Consider the following 20,003-nt stretch of genomic DNA (forward strand, 5'->3'; position numbering starts at 1 on the left):
GGATACAGCATCGGCCCAGTATATGGACATCCCTGGTTCATTTCCCAGCCAGGGCACACAGGAGATGCAACCATCTGCTTCTGTCCTACCCCCCTCAACACCCCCCCAGCTTCTCTCCTTCTTCCCCTCCCACAGCCAGTGTCTCAATTGCTTTGATTGTAGCCCCAGTTGCTGAAGATAGCTCCTTTGGAGCACACCAGCCTCAGGCACTAAAAATAGCTCGGTACTCAAGCATCAGCCCATGATGGGCTTGCCAGGTAGATCCCTGTTGGGATGCGTGGAGGAGCCTGCCTCACTATCTGTCCTCCTCTCACTTAAAAATAAATAAATATAAAAGTAAAAAGACTGTAAGAAGAGGGAAATTTTTTAACTTATATATGACAAAACTTTTTTTATCCCTATTATATAAAGATTATCTAAAATAGAAAAATACTGATTAACCCTATAGGAAAAGGTAAACAATTCACATTAAAAATGCAGATGATCCTGCCTGACCAAGCAGTGGCACAGTGGATAGAGCCTCGGACTGGGATGCAGAGGACCCAGGTTCAAAACCTTGAGGTCGCCAGCTTGAACGTGGGCTTATCCACTTGAGCGTAGGGTTACTGGCTTGAGCCCAAAGGTTGCTGGCTTGAAGCCTAAGGTTGCTAACTTGAGCCCATGGTCGCTGGCTTGAGCAAGGGGTCACTAGCTCTGCTGTAGCCTCCTGGTCAAGGCACATATGAGAAAGCAATCAGTGAATAACTAAGGTGCCATCAACGAAGAATTGATGCTTCTCATCTCTCTCCTTTCCTGTCTGTCTGTCCCTCTCTCTGACTCTCTCTTTGTTTCTGTCAAAAACAAAAACAAAAAATAAAACAAAGTGGATAAATGCAGATGGTCCTTTAAAATGTGGAAATGACCAAACTTCTATAAGACATATAGCAAAATAAAATCACAGTGCAAAATCATTTATCTTTCAGAATGACAAAAACCCAAAAGTTTGAATAAAAAGACACTTAATATATTACTGGTAGGGATACAACAAAATGCATCGCCAATGTGTGTTTGAGGGTCTTGGCAGTGTTACTTATGTCTTTAACCATTAACTTGGCAGTCTCCAATTTAGAACTGTACCCCAAAGAAACAGTAACAAATACAAAATTATGTATATATGAGGTTCTGTATGGCACTCTTTAGTAATAGTGAAAACTTAATAGAAAATTGGTTGAATGGAGTACTAATTGGCTATTTTAAAAAGAAAATGAGAAAACTTTTACATACTGCTTTGGAGTGATCTCTGATACATTATTAAATAGAAAAAGGCAAAGTGGAGTATTCCGTAGGATGCTTCCATATATCTAAGACATCTGTGCCCTTTCCCCTGCAAGCACCTGCACCACAGTCCTCATGTGAAGGTGCAGTTTCTACACTGGAGATGGGTAGAGGCTGACCGGCACCACCTCCTGACCTTTGGTGGAATGGCCTCAGGATCAAACATGGCCCAGCACTTCAGTGACCTAGTGGGACGGCTGCCCTCCCGGCCCCAGGGAAACTTCTGGGGGGTGGAGCAGTGCCTTGCCCTACGGGGTCCGTGAGTCCGCATTCACTGTGGGAGGTGGGCACAGAGCCGTCTTCTTTCATCAGATCAGTGGTGTGCAGCAGGACACCACTCTCCCCAAGGGCCTTCACTTCTGGATCCCGATTCCAGTATTCCATTATCTATGACGTTTGGGCCAGACCTCGAAAACTTTCCTCCCCTGCAGTCTTGAAAGACCTTCAGTGGTGAACATCTCCCTGCAAGTGCTATCTATACCCAGTGCTCTGGAGCTTCCCAGCATGTACCGGTGCCAAGGGCTAGACTAGGAGGAGTGATTGTTGTTATTGTCAACAACGTTCTCACGAGTGTGGTGGCCAAGTTCAGTGCCTCCGAGCTGGTCATCCAGTGGGCCCAGGTGTCCCTATTGAACCAAAGGGAGCTGACAAAAAGGTTCAAGGACTTCAGCCTCATCCTGGATGACACATTCATCATGGAGCTAAACTTTAGCTGCTGTAGAAGCCAAACAGGTGGTGCAGCAGGAGGCCCAGCAGCCAAGCTCTAGGTTGAAAAAGCAAAACAGGAACAGCGGCCAAGGAGGAGGCTGAGGCCGCCGCAATGCTTGGAGAAGCATCGAGCAAGAACCCAGGCTATATGAAGCTGCAAAAGGTCCGGGCCGCCCAGAACATCTTTGTGACAATGGCCACATCACAGAATTGTGTCTTTCTCACTGCTGACAACCTTGTACTGACCCTATAGCATGAGAGTTCCACCTTGGGAAATGACAGCCTCATCGAGGCTAAGAAATGAGCTTAATGACCAGGAACTCCACCCCCAGAGAAGAAGTGGTGGATCTGTTTCTGCCCAGGTGTGTGAGGAGCCAGCTTGGGGTCCAGCACACCCTCGCCTCGCCCCCAGTATCATGTGATGGTCCCCTCTGCATCTGTCCTCCCACCACTCTCGGATGAATAAAGACTGACCTTTTTTCAGGGAAATGGCTCTCCTCCTCCCTGTGTTGGCTGGGGTTGTCGAGACAGTGTGTGATTTGTCAGTGATTTCCTAGAGTGTGGGCTTCTCTGTCAAGGTTGGGAGGCAGTTACCACCATCCCAGGAATTCTCAAAAAATTCTCCTTACTTAAGCTGAAAATAAAATAACAAAATGGTAACAATTATCTCTTCAGGGTGGGAAAAGGGTAGGTGGGAATTAAAGTAAGTCTGTTAAATTCAAAAGCAAAATGTCACAAGTGAACTATATATTTAGTTGGTGGCCAGATCAAACAGAGAGGAACTATTTCAGGTGACTTCTAACCACATGATTTGACTATTAGTATATACCTAATGACAAAATAAATAACCTCCCAAATCGGAAATCTGATGATTATTCAGTAAGTTGAATTGAACTAAAGCATCAGAGAGAGGTTGGTCTGTAATTTTTCTTGTATCCTTGGTTCTTACTGATGTCATGCTGGTCTCAGAAGAGTTGGTCAATCTAAAGGGAAGTTTGGTAGGATTTCTATATTGTCTTATCTTTAAAAGTTAATTTCTGACTTATTGAATACTCAATTTAGAAATGTAATAGTAGTTTTTTAGCATGAACTTTGTGCTAGATCCTGTGGTGGGCACGGAGAATATATATGTGATCAGAATACTCCCCCCACTGCTGTGACGCCTCATTCTAAGACAGTATACAATTTGTAAATAAAAAAATTACTGCCAAGTGAGAAATGTCAGTATACAAAATGGAAATGTCCTGAGGTCATAGTACCCTGAAGACAGTTCCTTTTTTTTTTTTTCCTGAAGTAAGAAGTGGGGAGGCAGAGAGACAGACTCCCGCATGTGTTGGACCGGGATCCACCCAATATGCCCACCAGGAGGCGATGCCCTGCCTATCTGGGGCATTGCTCCGTTGCAACTGGAGCCATTCTAGCGCCTGAGGCAGAGGCCATGGAGCCATCCTCAGCACCTGGAACAGTTTTGCTCCAACAGAGCCTTGGCTGCAGGAAGTGAAGGGAGAGAAAGGAGAGGAAGAAGGGTGGAGAAACAGATGATCGTTTCTCTTGTGTGCCCTGGGTGGAAATTGAACCCAAGACTTCCACACGCCAAGCTAACACTCTACCACTGAGCAAACTGGCCAGGGCAAGACAGTTCTTTAATGCTTATGATGGACTCTAGGGCAGGCTGGGATGTTGCTCAGGTAGTCCAACATGTCTCCAAAAAGAGTCAGCGTGTAAGAGGTGGCATCTTTGGAACAGCAGAGGAAAAACCACAGGAAGTCCACTGTGCAGCTGGAAGGCGAGTCAGTCACAAGAGCTGTCTGTGCGTGTTATTTCAGATCTTGGTAGCAAGGTTCATCAGAGGGATTGGTTTGTGATTTTCCTTTCTCCTAACATCCTCATTAAAGTCATGGGATTATGCTGGTCACATAAAAATATTGCAAAGTGTGTCTTCTTTGCTGTTCTCTGGGAAGGATTGTATAAGAATGTTTGTGAAGTTGTTTGGACCTGAGGTTTTTCTTTGGTCAGTTTGTTGTATCAAACACATCGGAGAAATAGTGACCCAACATTTGACCTTAAAAATGGAATGTCTGAAAGGATAATGTATTATTATTAACATTTTCACATAGTAAAGTTTCCATCTGCTCACTGAAGTTACCACAATCCACAGTTTGCTAAGTGTTGTGTCAGTGACATAAATTTGCTGGTATAAGAATTCAGTCCATTTCTAAATGTCAAACGGTGCAATGTAAATTCAACTAACTGAAGTAGTGATTACCTGGGCTGTATGGGGGTATCGCGGTGTTGAATGAGACAAATCTCTGCCACTCAGATGTTTGTAGGCTTATTATTAACATGCATCAGATTATTTTAATCTATAGTACTTTAATTAGAGGTGTATATTTATATATTTTAGAATATATTAAGGATTGATCATTTTGGTGGGCTTTACTGCTCAAAATGTTTTCTCCCCCTTGTTTTGGGAGATATATTTTTAAATTAAATATATATTTCTATTTTATAATAAGCAATGGAATGCATTCACACCATTCATACTTCAAGTTACAAAATGCCCGTCTTCAACTCAGTCCTTTAGTCACCCAGTTTCCCAGCTCCAGAGCCAACATATGTTCACTGCTTCTACAATCCATGATCTCTGAGCATGTGTGAATGTACCCCCCTTTTTATACTTTCTGCTTGTTGCTTTGGTATTAACTTAATATGTCTTAGACTATGCTATGTCATTCATTGCATATTAGAGCTACCTCTGTTTCTTTTCTCTGTGGCTACTTTGCAGCTTGTAACAATGATGACAATAACAATAGTAGTAAATTCATGTAACCATTGTATTATTAGTGGATTTTTAGGTTATTTCCAGTCTTACTACCGAAAAGACTGTTGAATATCCCCAACCCCTTTGAATAACTAAACATCCTTTTCCTTTGCTAGTTTTTTAGGACAGATCTTTTGTTTCATTTCAGCCATGAACCAGAGAATCAGTCAAAGTGCTCCAGTGAAACAGCCGCCGCCCCTGGCCCCCCAGAGCCCTCAGGGAGGAGTCATGGGTGGTGGCAGCTCCAACCAGCAGCAACAGATGCGGCTGCAGCAACTGCAGTTGGAGAAGGAGAGACTGCGACTGAAGCAGCAAGAACTGCTTCGGCAGGTGAGGCCACAGGTTAGAAACCAGCCTTCCACTTTTTGGGGTCTGTTTTCCTACATGAAGTTGGATATATTTTATTTTAGCATTTATTAATTAGAGGCGTGTTGTTTCTCTAAAACTAGAGTAACACAGAAACTTCAGCTCTGTCCTTATCTTAGTTTAGTTTCTTGACTGGCCTTTGATAAGCTAGGCTGCAACATGTCAGTCTGGACCACAAAGAGATGTTGTGGCCGTGGTCATCGCAGCCAGCAAAAATTGAGGGAAGCAAGGGCGCTTCCTTGAATGTACGTGGAATTGTAGATTACTATAGTTCTGAAGCTTTCATTGAGGGTGAAACTCTGGGACGTCACTTGGGTTAAAACATCTTTTACTTTAAGTGAATTCTTTATCTGGGAGAATACACCAATGAGATTATTTCTTGTATGACAAATATCTTTCATTATTTTGAATCTAATTCTAAGTTGGAAAGGTTCCAGTATACCTTAAAATTACCTGCTTATGGTTTTTTTTAATGTTGGGAAGGATAGGACATTAGAGATCTTGAAACCCTTTATGACCTTTCATTCATTTTTATTTCAGAAAGTACAATGGGTTCTTATGTTCCATAAGAATGGATAATCCCTCATCTAAAAGTCAATTTTTACTTCATTTTGATTGAGAGTGCTTAAGTGGAGGTTTAGATAATGGGGGTGTGAGCTTATTAAAGCAGTTTATTTTTAAAGTTTTATTTAAATTTTTTGGATAATAAAAAAATGTATGATTTTGATAGTGTACATAAGGTAAAATCTGTCAGTTTCTTGTATTTTTTTTCAGAGCCACTGTGTTTGCAAACATTAAATACATGTGCTCTTACTTTTTCTGCCCACCTAAATCATAGCATACTCAGTGTAGAAGTTAAAAAATCATAATATTCCACATTTTAGTTACCAAGAAATAGGAATTTAAACAAGGTACTTTTTTTTTTATGGAGGCCTTGTTTTGTGTCATTGGAGTGCTAATGGAAATACATGAACCTGATACAGTCATTGACCTCTGATTTGAGATTTGAGAGACTGGAACCTGAGGGATTAAACTAAGCCTTGGAATCCCAGACAGACTCACCTTTGAACCGACTGTGCTGTCTGTAATCTCTCAGTGTAACTGTTGCGATCGGCACCAGAGGGGTCCCCGATAGGAGTGAGAGAGTTTGTGCCAGCACATGATGTCAGGAAGTGGTCTTGAAAGAAACATTTCTAAATCTGCCATTAAGAAGGTGGGGACAGGAGGCCTCTTAACCAGTTTACTGTATCTCTGACTCTAACAAATTAAAGAAAAGATTTCTCACTTAAATAAAACTTTATCATGAGAACCAGGGAGCCCCATTAAGAATATAATTTTGTGGCTGTTAAAAGAAATAAAGCAATTTAAGAGAACTTTTTACACAGCCTGTTCCCATTGTTTGCTTCTTACTTTGTTGGTACCAAGTACTGCTGGTCTAAGTAAATACAAGTCCTAGTTTCACATGTGAATTAAAGACTGTGACACCAAGGACTCTTAAGAAAAATGATTTAATTACTAATGTCAAAGTCTTGCTGTTTATAATTTTTATATATAAAGCCTGGAACTGGGCCATTCGTCATTTTGTTGTACACTATAGATCAGCCTGGTTTGTGTTTTGGTGTTTGTTGTTGTTTCGGTGGGCACAATGCTGCTACTTATAAAACTCTTCCTTCCAAAGAGTTTTTCTCGATCTTATTTTCACTCTTACTCTGGGTGATGGGTTCTGGACAGAATAGCTTCAATTCCTTTAAAGGTAACGTCTTACTCTATTTCTTCTTTACTACCAACGGTATTGTCCTTTCTTATGTTGAAATGACAGACCTGCTTTATTCTGATACTAATAGTCTATGTTTTTAGGATTTTGTTTTTGTTTTTTTAGCAATCAGTATAAATTTAGTATATCTCAAGTCTTTTGGCTTCATGTGGACTTCTTCCATTGACAGTTTCTCTTACCACTAAAACATCAAATTATATTTTTCCTGCTTCATCTAATACTCAGAAGCAAAGAACCTACCTGACCAGTATCAAATTTTATTTGCGTCCTGCCACCTAAAGTCTTGCTGTCCTGTCCTCAATGCTGTTCAGTACTTCCGAGGGTCCAGTTTGTTATGTGGTGACTCCATTGGCTCCTGTCCTCTCAGTCTGCTGCTGCTTGGGCTGGCTTGGGAGTTCTGCGCTCTGGTGCTATGTCTGGATACAGTTTGTAAGTCAGCCTACATAGCCAAACCATGTGGCTTAAAGTAATTTTTATCCATCTTATTTTTTACTCTTAGGCAATGCGGAATATCAATCCCAGCACAGCAAATTCTCCAAAATGTCAGGTAGGCTCTTGTCTGATGTTTTAGCATTAACAAAGAAAAAGATATTAGGAAAGAGAGAAACTTGTGCTCCAAGGGCCTGTCCTCACTGAAGATTAGCCAGGGTATAACTTTGAGCCATCTCTCTAGCAGGATACTTAAGTGAATATTGCGATTCCCAGAAAGTCTCCACTATCTGCTCCCTTCCTGCTCTTCCCACGGAGCTGCTAGTATTCGTGTGGATTCTGTGAAGGTCTTTTTTTTATTCCACATTTGAAATGTATTATGTCTCCATTGTACATACTGTCAGCCTTGAAGTCTGTCTAATTTTTACATTGTGTAGCTTAAAATAGTACTAAATTAATAACTGGAACAGGAACAACACAAATTGTTTACTTAGGTAGACTACCACAGGAAATTTCATTGAGTCAATGATACTGTTAGAAAAGGAAAAATTCTTGTGGACATTCCAAAGAAAGAATTTCAAAATTACTGTAAAAGAAGGATCTTCCTGGGTAGTGTTTTGGGTTTCTTTGTTGGCTTTTATCAATACATTTCTCCCTGATGAACCCGGAGAGCACTGTTTGGGAAGGTATGTTTAGAAGGAAAGATGGTGGCCATTTTTCCTTCTAACACAGGCATGTATCTGACTGGTGAGAAGAAGCTCATTCTTGAAACCAAAGAGATTCTCTGTGTTCGGGGTTCACAAGATTTGAAGGAATTGGGTAGGGCATCATTGCACTTTCCTCAGATGGGCAGAAGCACCCATGAACCACCTCATATTATATGTAGCTTTTTGAAGTAGGCTAAATAAGTGCATTGTGTTAGAATTAGCTGCAGAAGTAGGAGTTGGCAGAATTTCACTCATTTTGGAGACTGTTAACTTGTCCTTCAGAGCACTGTGCTGATAAAAGTAAGATAGCATTCTCATAGAGACAGTTAACTTTGTGAGAGCAGAAACTGTTCTTTATCTCATTAATGCTCCTTTAATCAAGAAATCAAGTAAGGGAGTAACTCATAGAAGTAATCTTCACTAAAGCAAAAAGCACAGGCATTCTTGTGCCGAGGCCCACTAACACCACATTTGTCTGGAAGAGCATTGTAGCATTGGATCTGTATACAGCGAAGATGTTTTTCCTTACCTTTTCTCTGAAGTGTTTCTAAAAAGGATTTCATTTGTGCTAAATGAAGTGGAAACTAATATAAAAGAAGAAATTAACTCAAATTTGGGTTCAAGCAAAAAGTCCTCCATGCCATGTGTTTTGAACTTGTTTCTTTTTTTCCATTCTGAAATTTTAAACCTTAAATCTGATAAAGTACTTCTAGACTTTTATTTCATGCTTGAGTATCAGTGTAAATAGTAGCTCTTACTAAAATTCTCATCAGGAGTTTTTACTTTTTTATTATTAAAACTTTAGCAAAGGTGAGCCTTATAAATAATAAAAGTTCTGTTCAATTTATACGATATTAAAAGTGCAGTTGATTTCCTAGATTTGTCCAAGTCAGAGCAAGAAACCTAAAAAAGGTAGTTGGTTTTTTTTTTTTAAGTTAACTTTGCTTTTGCTGGAAAATAAAATACTGCTTTATTATGTAAGTTTTAGTTGTCGATGTATTTACCTGGAACAATTGTGAACATATCAATAAGTGTATGAAATTCCAGTGCAGGGTTAAATGTGGAATATCTCACATATGTGGAATCTGGTAGTGTTTTTATCAAGCAGGCATTTGTGTTTTTCTCATCTTGCATGTTTTCTAGATGACCTTAATGTAGACATCAGGAAAGATTGCACAACGGGTCATATCTTAAATGAAGATGGCTTTAGACAGGGTTACCAGGGTAATCAAGAAAGTTGAGAAGAGCTTTCCATTCTCAGAGACCAGAATGCAGTACTGTAGGGGGCAAATGGAGAAAGGGGGAAGGATCCACTCAATATGAGTGCCAGGCACTGTTGTTCAAAGTTTATTTTTTACGTTTCTAATAGAAATTAGTGCAGATGAGTTAGCAGGCAACATGAAATAAGTGTCAGTATTTTATAATTGTATACCTCATTTGCTTTGGGATGTGGGGAGGGTACCAAATTTCAAAATGTTTACAAATTGTTCATTTGAAAGGTTGTCTTGAAATACTTTTTTACTAGGATTAATGAAACATCTATATTGTAAGATTCTCTGGTTATGCAGACCAACGTCAGTACGGGTAAGGTTAATGCAAAATTCTGAAAAACTAAGACAACTTAAAAGGCAGTAGTATATCTTAGTTAAAGATGGAATCACCTTAATTTGTTAGGGTTTCTTTGGAGAATTTCAGAGAAACCTGACCTCAGAAGTTTTTCGTTTTGTTTTTGTTTGTTTTTTAGAGAGAGAGAAGACAGGCAGGCAGGGAGAGAAATGAGAAGCATCAGCTTGTAGTTTCAGCACTTTAAGTGTTCATTGATTGCTTCTTTTATGTGCCTTGAAGAGGTGGGGCTCCAGTTGAGTCAGTGACCCCTTGCCAGTGACCTTTGGGCTCAAGCCAGTGATCATGGGATCATGTCGAGGATCCCATGCTCAAACTGGCGACCTTGTGCTCAAGCTGATGAGCCTATGTAGAGCTTAAATTTTTTTTATTTCGACCCTGGCTGGTTGCTCAGTGATTAGAACATCGGCCCAATGTGTGGACGTTCCAGGTTCAACCCTAGTCAGGGCACACATGAGCAGCAACCATCTGCTTCACTTCTCTTCCCCTCCCTCTTCCCTCCTCTCTCTCTTCCTCTCTGGCAGCCAGTGGCTCAGTTGGTTTAACGTTGCCCTGTCGGGCACTGAGGATTTCACAGTTGGCCCAGGCACTGAGGGTAGCTTGGTTGAATCAAGCATCTGCCTCAGGTGTGGGTTGCCAGGTGGATCCTGGTCAGGGCTCATGCAAGAGTCTCTCTCTTTACTTCCCCTCCTCTCACTTTTTAAAAGAAAAAAATTTATTTTGATTATTCACTATTTTATGTTTCAAAAGCAATTTCTATTCTCAAAAAAAGTCTTGGAAACCATAAACATCATCTTTGCTCTGTGAGATTGTGCATGTAATGCTTAATTTTCTAGTTATATCTTTTTCTAATACTTTAATTGCTCCTTTATAAATTGGAGACCTTTTGGGGGCGTGGATTGGGAATGCATCTCAACTTCTGTTTCAGTGTCTTTCGAAATAGACACTTTAAGGGAAGATAGCCCACCTTGAGTATAAATGTTTTTACCTTCTCTTGTGCTTAAAAGTGTGGTTCTTAGTACCTGTAGTTCCCTAATACCTATGAGATTAATCCAAACTCTGCATCCTGGCTCAGGGTCTGTGTCAGTCACCTGCTTAAACCAATTACTCTCCTGCTAAGTGCACTCTCCTGTATTGTTGCCGCGATTCTCTGCTCATGAGCTTGTCTTCTTCCTCTTAAGATTCTCCATTTCCCTTTTAAAACCTAGGTCAAAACTCAGCCCCAGGTGGCCTCATCAGAATTATTTAAATTGCCCAGAAAATAGATATAAGACTGTTGTACATAGATAACCTTTTATGAGCAAATAATTGCTTTAATCTGCATAGAAATTATAGCTATAACTATTTTTCAACTAATGTAGTTGCTATTCCTTATGAGTAGTAATAAATATACATCAGGGCCAATCACTGTTTCTTTTACAGAGATAGTCAGAGAGAGGGATAGGTAGGGACAGACAGACAGGAATGGAGAGAGATGAGAAGCATCAACCATTAGTTTTTCATTGATTGTTTTCTCATCTGTGCCTTGACCGTGGGGCTACAGCAGATCGAGTAACCCCTTGCTCAAGCCAGCGACCTTGGGTCCAAGCTGGTGAGCTTTGCTCAAACCAGATGAGCCTGCGCTCAAGCTGGCGACCTCAGGGTCTCAAACCTGGGTCTTCCACATCCCAATCCGACACTCTATCCACTGCGCCACCACCTGGTCTGGCAGTCACTGTTTCAATGAGTGATAAAACCCACAGTATTACTGCTGAAGATACCGCACTACACCATTAGCCCACAATGGTAAAGAGGTTTAGATGGCCAAAGTTTAATTCAAATGGAGAAAAATTATACCACTGTTCAGCCCTATGAAAAAATCACCATCAATCTTTTTTTCCCTGAATTTAATAATAGCAAAGAATTTTGTGTGCCCCCCCCCCCATATCTTGTTAGCAGATGCTGGAAAAGCTGTTTCAGAATCCAGTTAACACTTTTCCCAAGATTATCTCTCTTCTTTTGGAAGTCCTAATATTAAATATAAACCATAGATTCATATAGGTCCTTTCCTGTGAATATTTTATATTTTATTTTGAATGGGCATGTTGAATTCTTTGTATGAAAGGGGTGGAGGGAGATTTAGCCTCACATCTGCATACTCTAATAAGTTATCTTTTTTTTTCATTAAGATCCCCATAATTTGAAGAATGCTATAATAATTTCTATTACTTTACTAAGTAATACAAATTACAAAAGACCTAACTGCAGACCTGTCAGAGAGAGTATGGGTCTCGAGAGAATGCTGGGCACACCACACTGCAGATCTGTTTTGGATATTACTTTTCAGAGTTTAGGATTTTCAAACAGTTATTATAACTATCCCCAGATCCAGTGGTGGGAGTCAAATAATTTAGAAACCGGTTCTCTGCCTTAATGACTATTTTAAGTATAAAAAAAATGATATACTGAAAAGGTAGTTTATTATTTCATGCATTTAGTACTTAAATAAGAACAATAAGAGGTACACAGAACTAGATTGTTTTATAAAAAGGAGTTTTAAAATATTAATGAAAAAATATTAAATAACACCTGAAAAAAACCCCAATAAAACTGTTAAGAAATTTCCAGGGCCTGGCTGTTTGCTCAGTGGTGGAGCGTCGGCCTGGTGTATGGGCATCCCAGGTTCTATTCCCAGTCAGAGCACACGGGAGAAGCAGCCATCTGCTTCTCCACCCCTCCACCTCTCCACCTCTCCCATCTTTCTCTTCCTCTCCCACTCCCACAGCAATGGCTCGGTTGGAGCAAGTTGGCCCTGGGCACTGAGGATGGCTCAGTGGCCTCACCTCAGGTGTTAAATGGCTCAGTTGCCGTGCGGTGGAGCAACAGCCCCAGATGGGCAGAGCATCACCTGGTAGCGGACTTGCCAAGTGGATCCCAGTTGGGGCGCATGCAGGAGTCTGTCTCTCTGCCTTTCTGCTTCTCACTTAAGAGAAATTAAAAAAGCTTTTTAAAAATGATATTTCCACTATTGCTTCTTGATTGGTGTCCTCACTTGCAATTCTTTTCACCTATGGATGGAATGAACATTACAATGGGCACTTAGAATACGCTGTTGCGCAGATGAGTGTTAAAAAAGAGTGAGGAATGTAAATTTGTGATTTCCACATTGAGCGGCTGCCCAGGCACCCACCTTAGAGGGAACCCTGATTTTAAGTGCCATTTTAACAACTGGTTCACCAAACTCAACAAGAAATTAGATATCAGAACTGGTATGAACTGGCTGAATCTCACCACTGCCCAAGTCCATGCACACACAGTTTCTTAGTCAGAAATGTTTCTGAAGTTGAAGATACTTTAGTAAATGGTACAAGCATCAAAAAACAAAGTATTCTAAACATTGGCTGTTTTAGTAACTTCAGATATAATGAAATATCTGTGACTGTTTAAAGCTATGTTGGAAAATGGGCCTATCTTTAATAATTGGAAGAAATGGCTTTTATTTTCTCTTTTTGGAATTGTCAATATAAACTATCACTAAGACAAACTATAAAATGTCTGTTGTTAGTTATTTTCCATTTCTAAATTTGCATTGCTAGTGTATTGAACTAGCCTTCATTTTGATTGGGGGTGCCTTCACTTATGTGCCAATGTTATTAAAAAATTGATAAACTCTTACATACTTTAGTATTTGCAAAGACAAAATTGCTTTTAAGAAAATTACATGCAAATTTGTGGGGTTTTTTTACAAACCATCCTGGAAGGTTCCTTCCAGACCAAGCTGGGACCATTGGTTTTACTTACAGTGCAGATAGCTCTGACTCAGTGCGTCCCAGATTAGCTAAGATTTACGAGCTCAATGGGAAAAGCCACCACATTTTTATATTATTACAGAACAAAATGATCTAAAAATACTTGTTTCATTTAGAAAAAGTCAAATACTACTACAAAAAAAACCCCCCAAAAATCTATTTGACCTTTGAAATACAGAAGCATGATAATTTTGGCTGAATTTCCTATCAACTTGCTTGCTTCTCCATTTTTGAAAGTCAGTCATGCTCTTTTTTCTAACTCTCGTGGGGAAAAGAGAAGCTTAACAAACTTATATTTTTAGCTCGGTATTCTAATTTTAGGCATTTGTTCAGGATAAAAACTCCTTAGAGATAGACGTAACTTTCAACATGACATGTTTCCACTGAAATCAGTTTTTGTAGACAGTCCAGTTATGTCCCAAGGCTTATTTTTAAATAGCTAGGCCAGAATTACCCAATTACAAAATAATGTTCATATTCATCCAAAATGTGTTTTGATAAAGTAACTTTATTGCAATAAAATAGGCTTATTTTACATATATGTAAATATATACAGCCTTATTTTTTTTTAATGCAGTACAATGGAGAAAGTTTATATGAAGTACGTTTTTGATCAAAAAATTTCAGATTATGTAACTTTCATACTTAATTCATATTAAAATATTTTTCGCTAGAGTCACTAGCAAAATGTTTCTATGAGTCTAAAACAACTTTTCAATACTTTACTTACAAATTCTTTATATAAGTGTGTTCATGTTCATATTTACAATTCTTGGTTACAAATAAAGCTTACTCCCAATAAATCCACAACTGCTCCTCACTAGATGCAGGACAGCTTACAGAGAACTCTTTCAGTTCTGACTCCGTGTTAACTCTCCTTCAGAATCTGGGTAGGTAAAGCATGTAGTAGGACACTTCTCCAAATTTCCATTTTACTTCTAAGATCTGCCTATTTAAAGCTATCTCTGTATGGGTGTGTTTGTGCTTACATATGTGTGTTTATGGGAATTAGAAGTTACTGTTTTTATAATCAATTGAATTCCAAAGTCATAGGCTAAGAAGGGGGAGAAGTTTGGCTGGTTTTCCTACTTACCTACAGAAGTTTCGCTTTCTCATTTTTGATGATTTCTTAAAATAGCAACAGAAATTTTTCATATTCTTTATTGAATCCAGTAAAATAAATTATATTCACAACAGGTAAAAATATTAACATGGGAATTAATACTTGGGGAAGGGACTACCAAGTCAACTTTTATATAAAGCTATTTTGTCTTTAGCAAATACTGAACTACAGTGGCCCCTCGTCTGTCGCAGAGGTTGGGTTCCAGAACCCCCTGCAGTAGGCAAAAATCCACGAAGTAGTGACCTTATATTTATTTCATTATTTTTATATATTTTAAGGCTTTATATACCATCCCCACACTCTTATAAACCTTTTCCACACTTATTTTACCACAAAATAATTAAAATAATAAATATATAAAAATACCTATATACCACAAAATCCTGTGATATAGCAAAAAGTCTGCAATATATACAATTTAAAAATCTGTGATACAGTGAGACCACAAAAAGTGAACCATGAGACCCTGGCCGGTTGGCTCAGCGGTAGAGCGTCGGCCTGGCGTGCGGGGGACCCTGGTCCGATTCCCGGCCAGGGCACATAGGAGAAGCGCCCATTTGCTTCTCCACCTCCCCTCCTTCCTCTCCGTCTCTCTCTTCCCCTCCCGCAGCCAAGGATCCATTGGAGCAAAGATGGCCCGGGTGCTGGGGATGGCTCCTTGGCCACTGCCCCAGGCGCTAGAGTGGCTCTGGTCGCGGCAGAGCGATGCCCCGGAGGGGCAGAGCATCGCCCCCTGGTGGGCAGAGCATCGCCCCCGGTGGGCGTGCTGGGTGGATCCCGGTCAGGCACATGCGGGAGTCTGTCTGACTGTCTCTCCCTGTTTCGAGCTTCAGAAAAAATACAAAAAAAAAAAAAAAAGTGAACCATGATATGGCGAGGGATGATTGTATATAAGAATATATCAATTTTTGGATAATATACATGTAAATTACATGTCAGTTATACCTCAAGCTGTTCAGAAATGACAAAAGGCACGTAATCAACACTGTTCTTTTTGCTGTAACTTGAAGTGTCAGAAGTGAATTGAATAGCTTTTTTATCATTGACTTTGTCACACTATTTGTTTTCATGCCAAATTCTTGCTCATTTGATTGATAATGCTAAAACCCTCCTACCACCACCGGTAAATAAAGTGGTGGTTTTTTTCCTTGAGCCTTTCGAGTTCAGTCTAGTGAACCCCTAGGTTAGTGACTCGTAGTCACACTGGATTCGATGACAAGTATGTTCCATAGCCCTCCAGGGGATATGGTCTCTCATTAGGCAACTTAGAACAATTTTTTTTATTTACATCTCCAAATTACCTTTCTTTTTAAATGTGAATAAGCTGGTTCTGCAATGTCTGCTGACAGTAGAAATTCAGTTGTTAAAGGCAGCAAAACATAAAACTTGGACAGCTTTGAACAAGCAAAGGGGCAAAATTCAAAGTAGCAAAACATGTAGAATCTGCCATGACAACTTGTTTTAACTTCATAAAACAATCTTGGAAAAGTGGGAACTTTATCCAAAAGGGTAAAAACCGAAATTGACAGCCAGTTTATTCAGTTACTTCAGTAATGATTTACTGGTTAGTTTTATAGAGCATACTTGCTTTGTGCTGCAAGGAATTATACGCAAATAGGATCATGCCCTCCGTGATAGGAAGCAAATGAGGCTCTTTTCAAGGTATTTACAGATCACATATTTTGAAACACATTTGCCTCGCAGAACCCTAGCAATTAGCCTCATCTAAAATTTTATTTATCCTAAAATTTATTCCTACTTATATTCTCATATTTCAATGGCAACATAAAATCTTGAAGGTATTAGAGGTTATTGGTTTATGCTCTAAAACAGTTTATTCACTCATTCAGTGTGCCCTTAAGGGGCAGAGAAGAAATTCATGATTACAATATCATGCAACAGGTACTAAGGTCATGTTACATATGTTCATATCTGTCTGTCTAATCCAACTCGAAGATGGAAATGGGATCATCATGGAAAGTTACCTAGGGAAGGTCTAAAATAACAAAGAAGGAAGAAAAGTGTTCTAGTCGGGAAGAGCATGTAGAAAATAGACATGGTCAAGAGGCAGCATGTCATACTTCAGACAGGCAAGAAGTGCGCTGTCATTGTTTTAGAGTCACTAATCACTTTGCAAGCGAATGGACAGGATCAAAGAGGATGGAGAGAAAACAAATCGAATGAACCCCAGAAGCTGCTGGATAGTGGGTTGGCTTTTAATAGGAGAAGGAGAGGAACTCCGTTTCCTGAGACTGGAAGAAAAGTGACAGAGAGGAGGAGTGAAGATAGCATAGACGGGTGGCAGCAGGAGCCACAAGATTGTGCTCCTGGCCTCAATGCTCTTCCTTAAATGAGAGAGAGATGGAAATGGACTTGACTTATTGGGAGCTTGAGAGAGTGTGCCAGATTCAGAGTAGTGATCTTGGGAATGTGAGAAAAAAACCGACAAAGACCAAAGAAAGGAAAAAATCTCTGAGTGGTACAAAGGGTCCAGACAAGGCCAAAGACCATTAGTTTATGGAAACAGTCTGGATAAGTTGTATGATTTTCTCAGGCATTTCTTAGCAGTCTTAGTATAGAAATGAAGCAAGCATATTTGAGTCAGGGTTGGAATTTGCTAATACTGAAATAAGATTGTGTGGTGTATGAGGAATGTTAAAGGTGCTTGTGTATTTCAACTGATTAACCCTGGGGGGGAAAAAGGAAACAGCCACAGGCACATGAAAAGATGCTTAACATCACTAGGAATCAGGGAAATGCAACTAAAAAATGACATTGGGGTATCACCTCACACCTGTTACAGTGGGTGTTGTCAAAAAGAATATAACAAGTGTTGGCAAAGATGTGGAGAGAAAGGAACCCTCGGGCACAGTTGGTGAGAATGTGAATTGCTGTAGCTACAATGCAGTATGAAGGTTTCTCAAAAAAATTAAAAATAGGACTATCGTATGCTCCAGTAATTCCACTTCTGGGTATTTATCCTAAGGAAATGAAAACACTAATAATTGTATACCTGAAACCTATATAATTTTATTAACCACTGTCACCTCAGTAAATTCAATAGGTAAGATATAAATAAAAAAAAAATTAAAAAACACTAATTTGGGAAGATAGCTGCACTCCCATGTTCATTGCAGCATTGTTCACAATAGTCAGGACGTGGAAACAACCTAAGTGTCCATCCATGGATAAAGAAAATGGGGTATATATGCACGGTGGAATACTATTCAACAATAAAAATAAAAGAAATCTTGCTGTTTACAACATGGATGAACTAACCTTGCGTGCATTACGTTAAGTGAAATAAGTCAGTCATGGGGATCAATGTAAAACAGTAATGTACAGCATGGTGACTGTAGTTAATAATGCATCTCTAAAAGTTGCTAAGAGAAAATCTTAAAAGTCCTTCATCACAACCCCATACATGTAACTATGTATGGGGATGGCTAGAAACTAGACTTTCTGTGGTGATCATTTTACAGTATAAGCAAATATTGAATCATTTTGTTGTACACCTGAAACTAATATAATGTGTATAATGTTATGTCGATTATTCCTCAATTTTTTAAAAAGAGGGAAAGAAGGGGGGGAGACAGGTAATAGGCTGGAACAGCAGGAGAGAGAAGGAAGTAGGGCTCTGAGGTTGTAGGTCTGGTAGAGTGGGAATCACATTATGCCAGAACTGGGCAGAAAGAAAAAAGTATGGTCCCAGAAAGTCGGGTGAGTGCGCATTAGATTTCTGGAGGAGAAATGTCTAAGCCAGTTCTAGGGTGTGACCAAGGGAATGGAGTTCACTGAACGGTGCAGTGGCAGTATCATTGCAATTTAGAGATCCAGCAGTTTCAGTGATGGAGTATAGGTTTTGTGCATGGAGGATGACAGTTTCAGGGTGATGGGTGCAGTAGCAATGAAGTGAAACAAAAAATGGAGGACTTTAGAGGTAGGTTTGGTTGTGAATAGCAAGGTCTTGGCTGTGAAGGTGGATGATTGCAGTAGGTGGAGATGGCAGTCATTGAAATCTGGAAGGTCAAGGAGCTATCGTGTTGAGTGAGCAGATCATTGCCTAATAATGTACAAATAACAAGATACAGCATTATGTCTTATAACGACTAGACATTGAAATAGTAATGCATACAAGTGGTATAAGAAGATATTTGACACAACTACAATGTAATATGAAAATACCTTTATCTGGCCGGTGCTAAACATGCAAAACCATATTGAGGGTTGGTGAGTAAATATAAACTTTAAGAATTGTTTTTTTAAAAGACCAGATTTTCCATCCCACCTCAAAGGAAGGATTTGGAAGTGTATGCCAAAGTTATGAAAATAACAAAATGACGTTAGGTAATAAAGTATGTATGATCTGAGGTTAGTAAGATTAGATAAACCTTCTGTTTATACGACTTAATTTTCAGTCACCTGAAATGGATAGAAGATCTTGGTATTTCTGACTGGGAAACTGACTCGCTTTAAAATAGATGTTAATGTTTCAACTTCATACATTTTATTTCTTTAAACCTAAGAATGAATTTGTTCATCAGCAGACTGATTCTGTTTGTGTTTGTTTGTTCTAGGAATTAGCTCTCCGGAGCCAGTTGCCAACACTAGAGCAGGATGGCGGGACTCAGAATCCAGTGTCTTCTCCTGGGATGTCTCAGGAATTGAGAACAATGACAACCAATAGCTCAGATCCCTTCCTGAACAGGTTGGTGAGAGTTGCTGCCAGCCAATATCTGAAAAAGATCATAGCTTTGAGATTATTCTCCTTAGTGCTTGTAATAAGCTGTTTGAACATCTGTGTGGGCCAGAAACCATAGTTGTAAAGGAATCTTTTCATAAATGGCAAGTGCAATAAAATGAGGATTTAAAGCCGGCTTCTGTGAGAGGAAGTGAGCTGTTCAGACTTGTATTGAGGATACTTAATTCAAAGTCATGTGTTTGCTTCTGCCTATACTGTTGACTAGCAGTTACTTAAAATTGCAGTATCATGAAGAAACATGTGAAATGCCTTTCTATGAAAGCCAATGAACTACATCTTAAACCTACTTAGGGCTGCTTTGAAAGGATGAGTGGAAGGAATTTTCCACATAAGTGTTCAACCTGAGCTTTTTGTAGCAGTAGCCTGTAGGCCTCATATTCGTAAAGGCTGTAGTTCCAGGAGATAAAATGTAAAGCTGGGCCTCTCTCAAACGATTTAATATTAAAGGCAGCATTTGAAACGTAGCTAAAGGATGCTACCACCAATCTTGAGTTTCGGGAAGAGTGCGGTGTTATGTATAAACACTGTGTTGAAAACTGCAAGTTGAAACAGGTGGCCTATTCTTGGCCTAGAAAGACATTTAAAATT

The 20,003-nt window shown here is 39.6% G+C and overlaps 1 protein-coding gene and 1 pseudogene across 12 annotated transcripts in view; both read left to right on the forward strand.

The window, feature by feature from the left end:
• YAP1 (Yes1 associated transcriptional regulator) overlaps nt 1-20,003 on the forward strand; it is a 125,174-nt gene that overhangs the window by 96,725 nt on the left and 8,446 nt on the right. For 3 of the 12 annotated variants that reach the window (XM_066371231.1, XM_066371301.1, XM_066371241.1), the window contains 3 exons: nt 4,992-5,185; nt 7,483-7,530; nt 19,231-19,361. In XM_066371231.1, coding sequence (XP_066227328.1) covers nt 4,992-5,185; nt 7,483-7,530; nt 19,231-19,361 — 373 coding nt within the window. The remainder of the gene's footprint in view (nt 1-4,991; nt 5,186-7,482; nt 7,531-19,230; nt 19,362-20,003) is intronic. The other 9 variants (XM_066371252.1, XM_066371311.1, XM_066371259.1 and 6 more) reach the window with 3 other exon arrangements.
• Nucleotides 1,479-2,326, forward strand: LOC136395865 (prohibitin-2 pseudogene; annotated as a pseudogene).

This window comes from Saccopteryx leptura, chromosome 1 (genome assembly GCF_036850995.1).
Source record: "Saccopteryx leptura isolate mSacLep1 chromosome 1, mSacLep1_pri_phased_curated, whole genome shotgun sequence".
Taxonomy (NCBI): domain Eukaryota; kingdom Metazoa; phylum Chordata; class Mammalia; order Chiroptera; family Emballonuridae; genus Saccopteryx; species Saccopteryx leptura.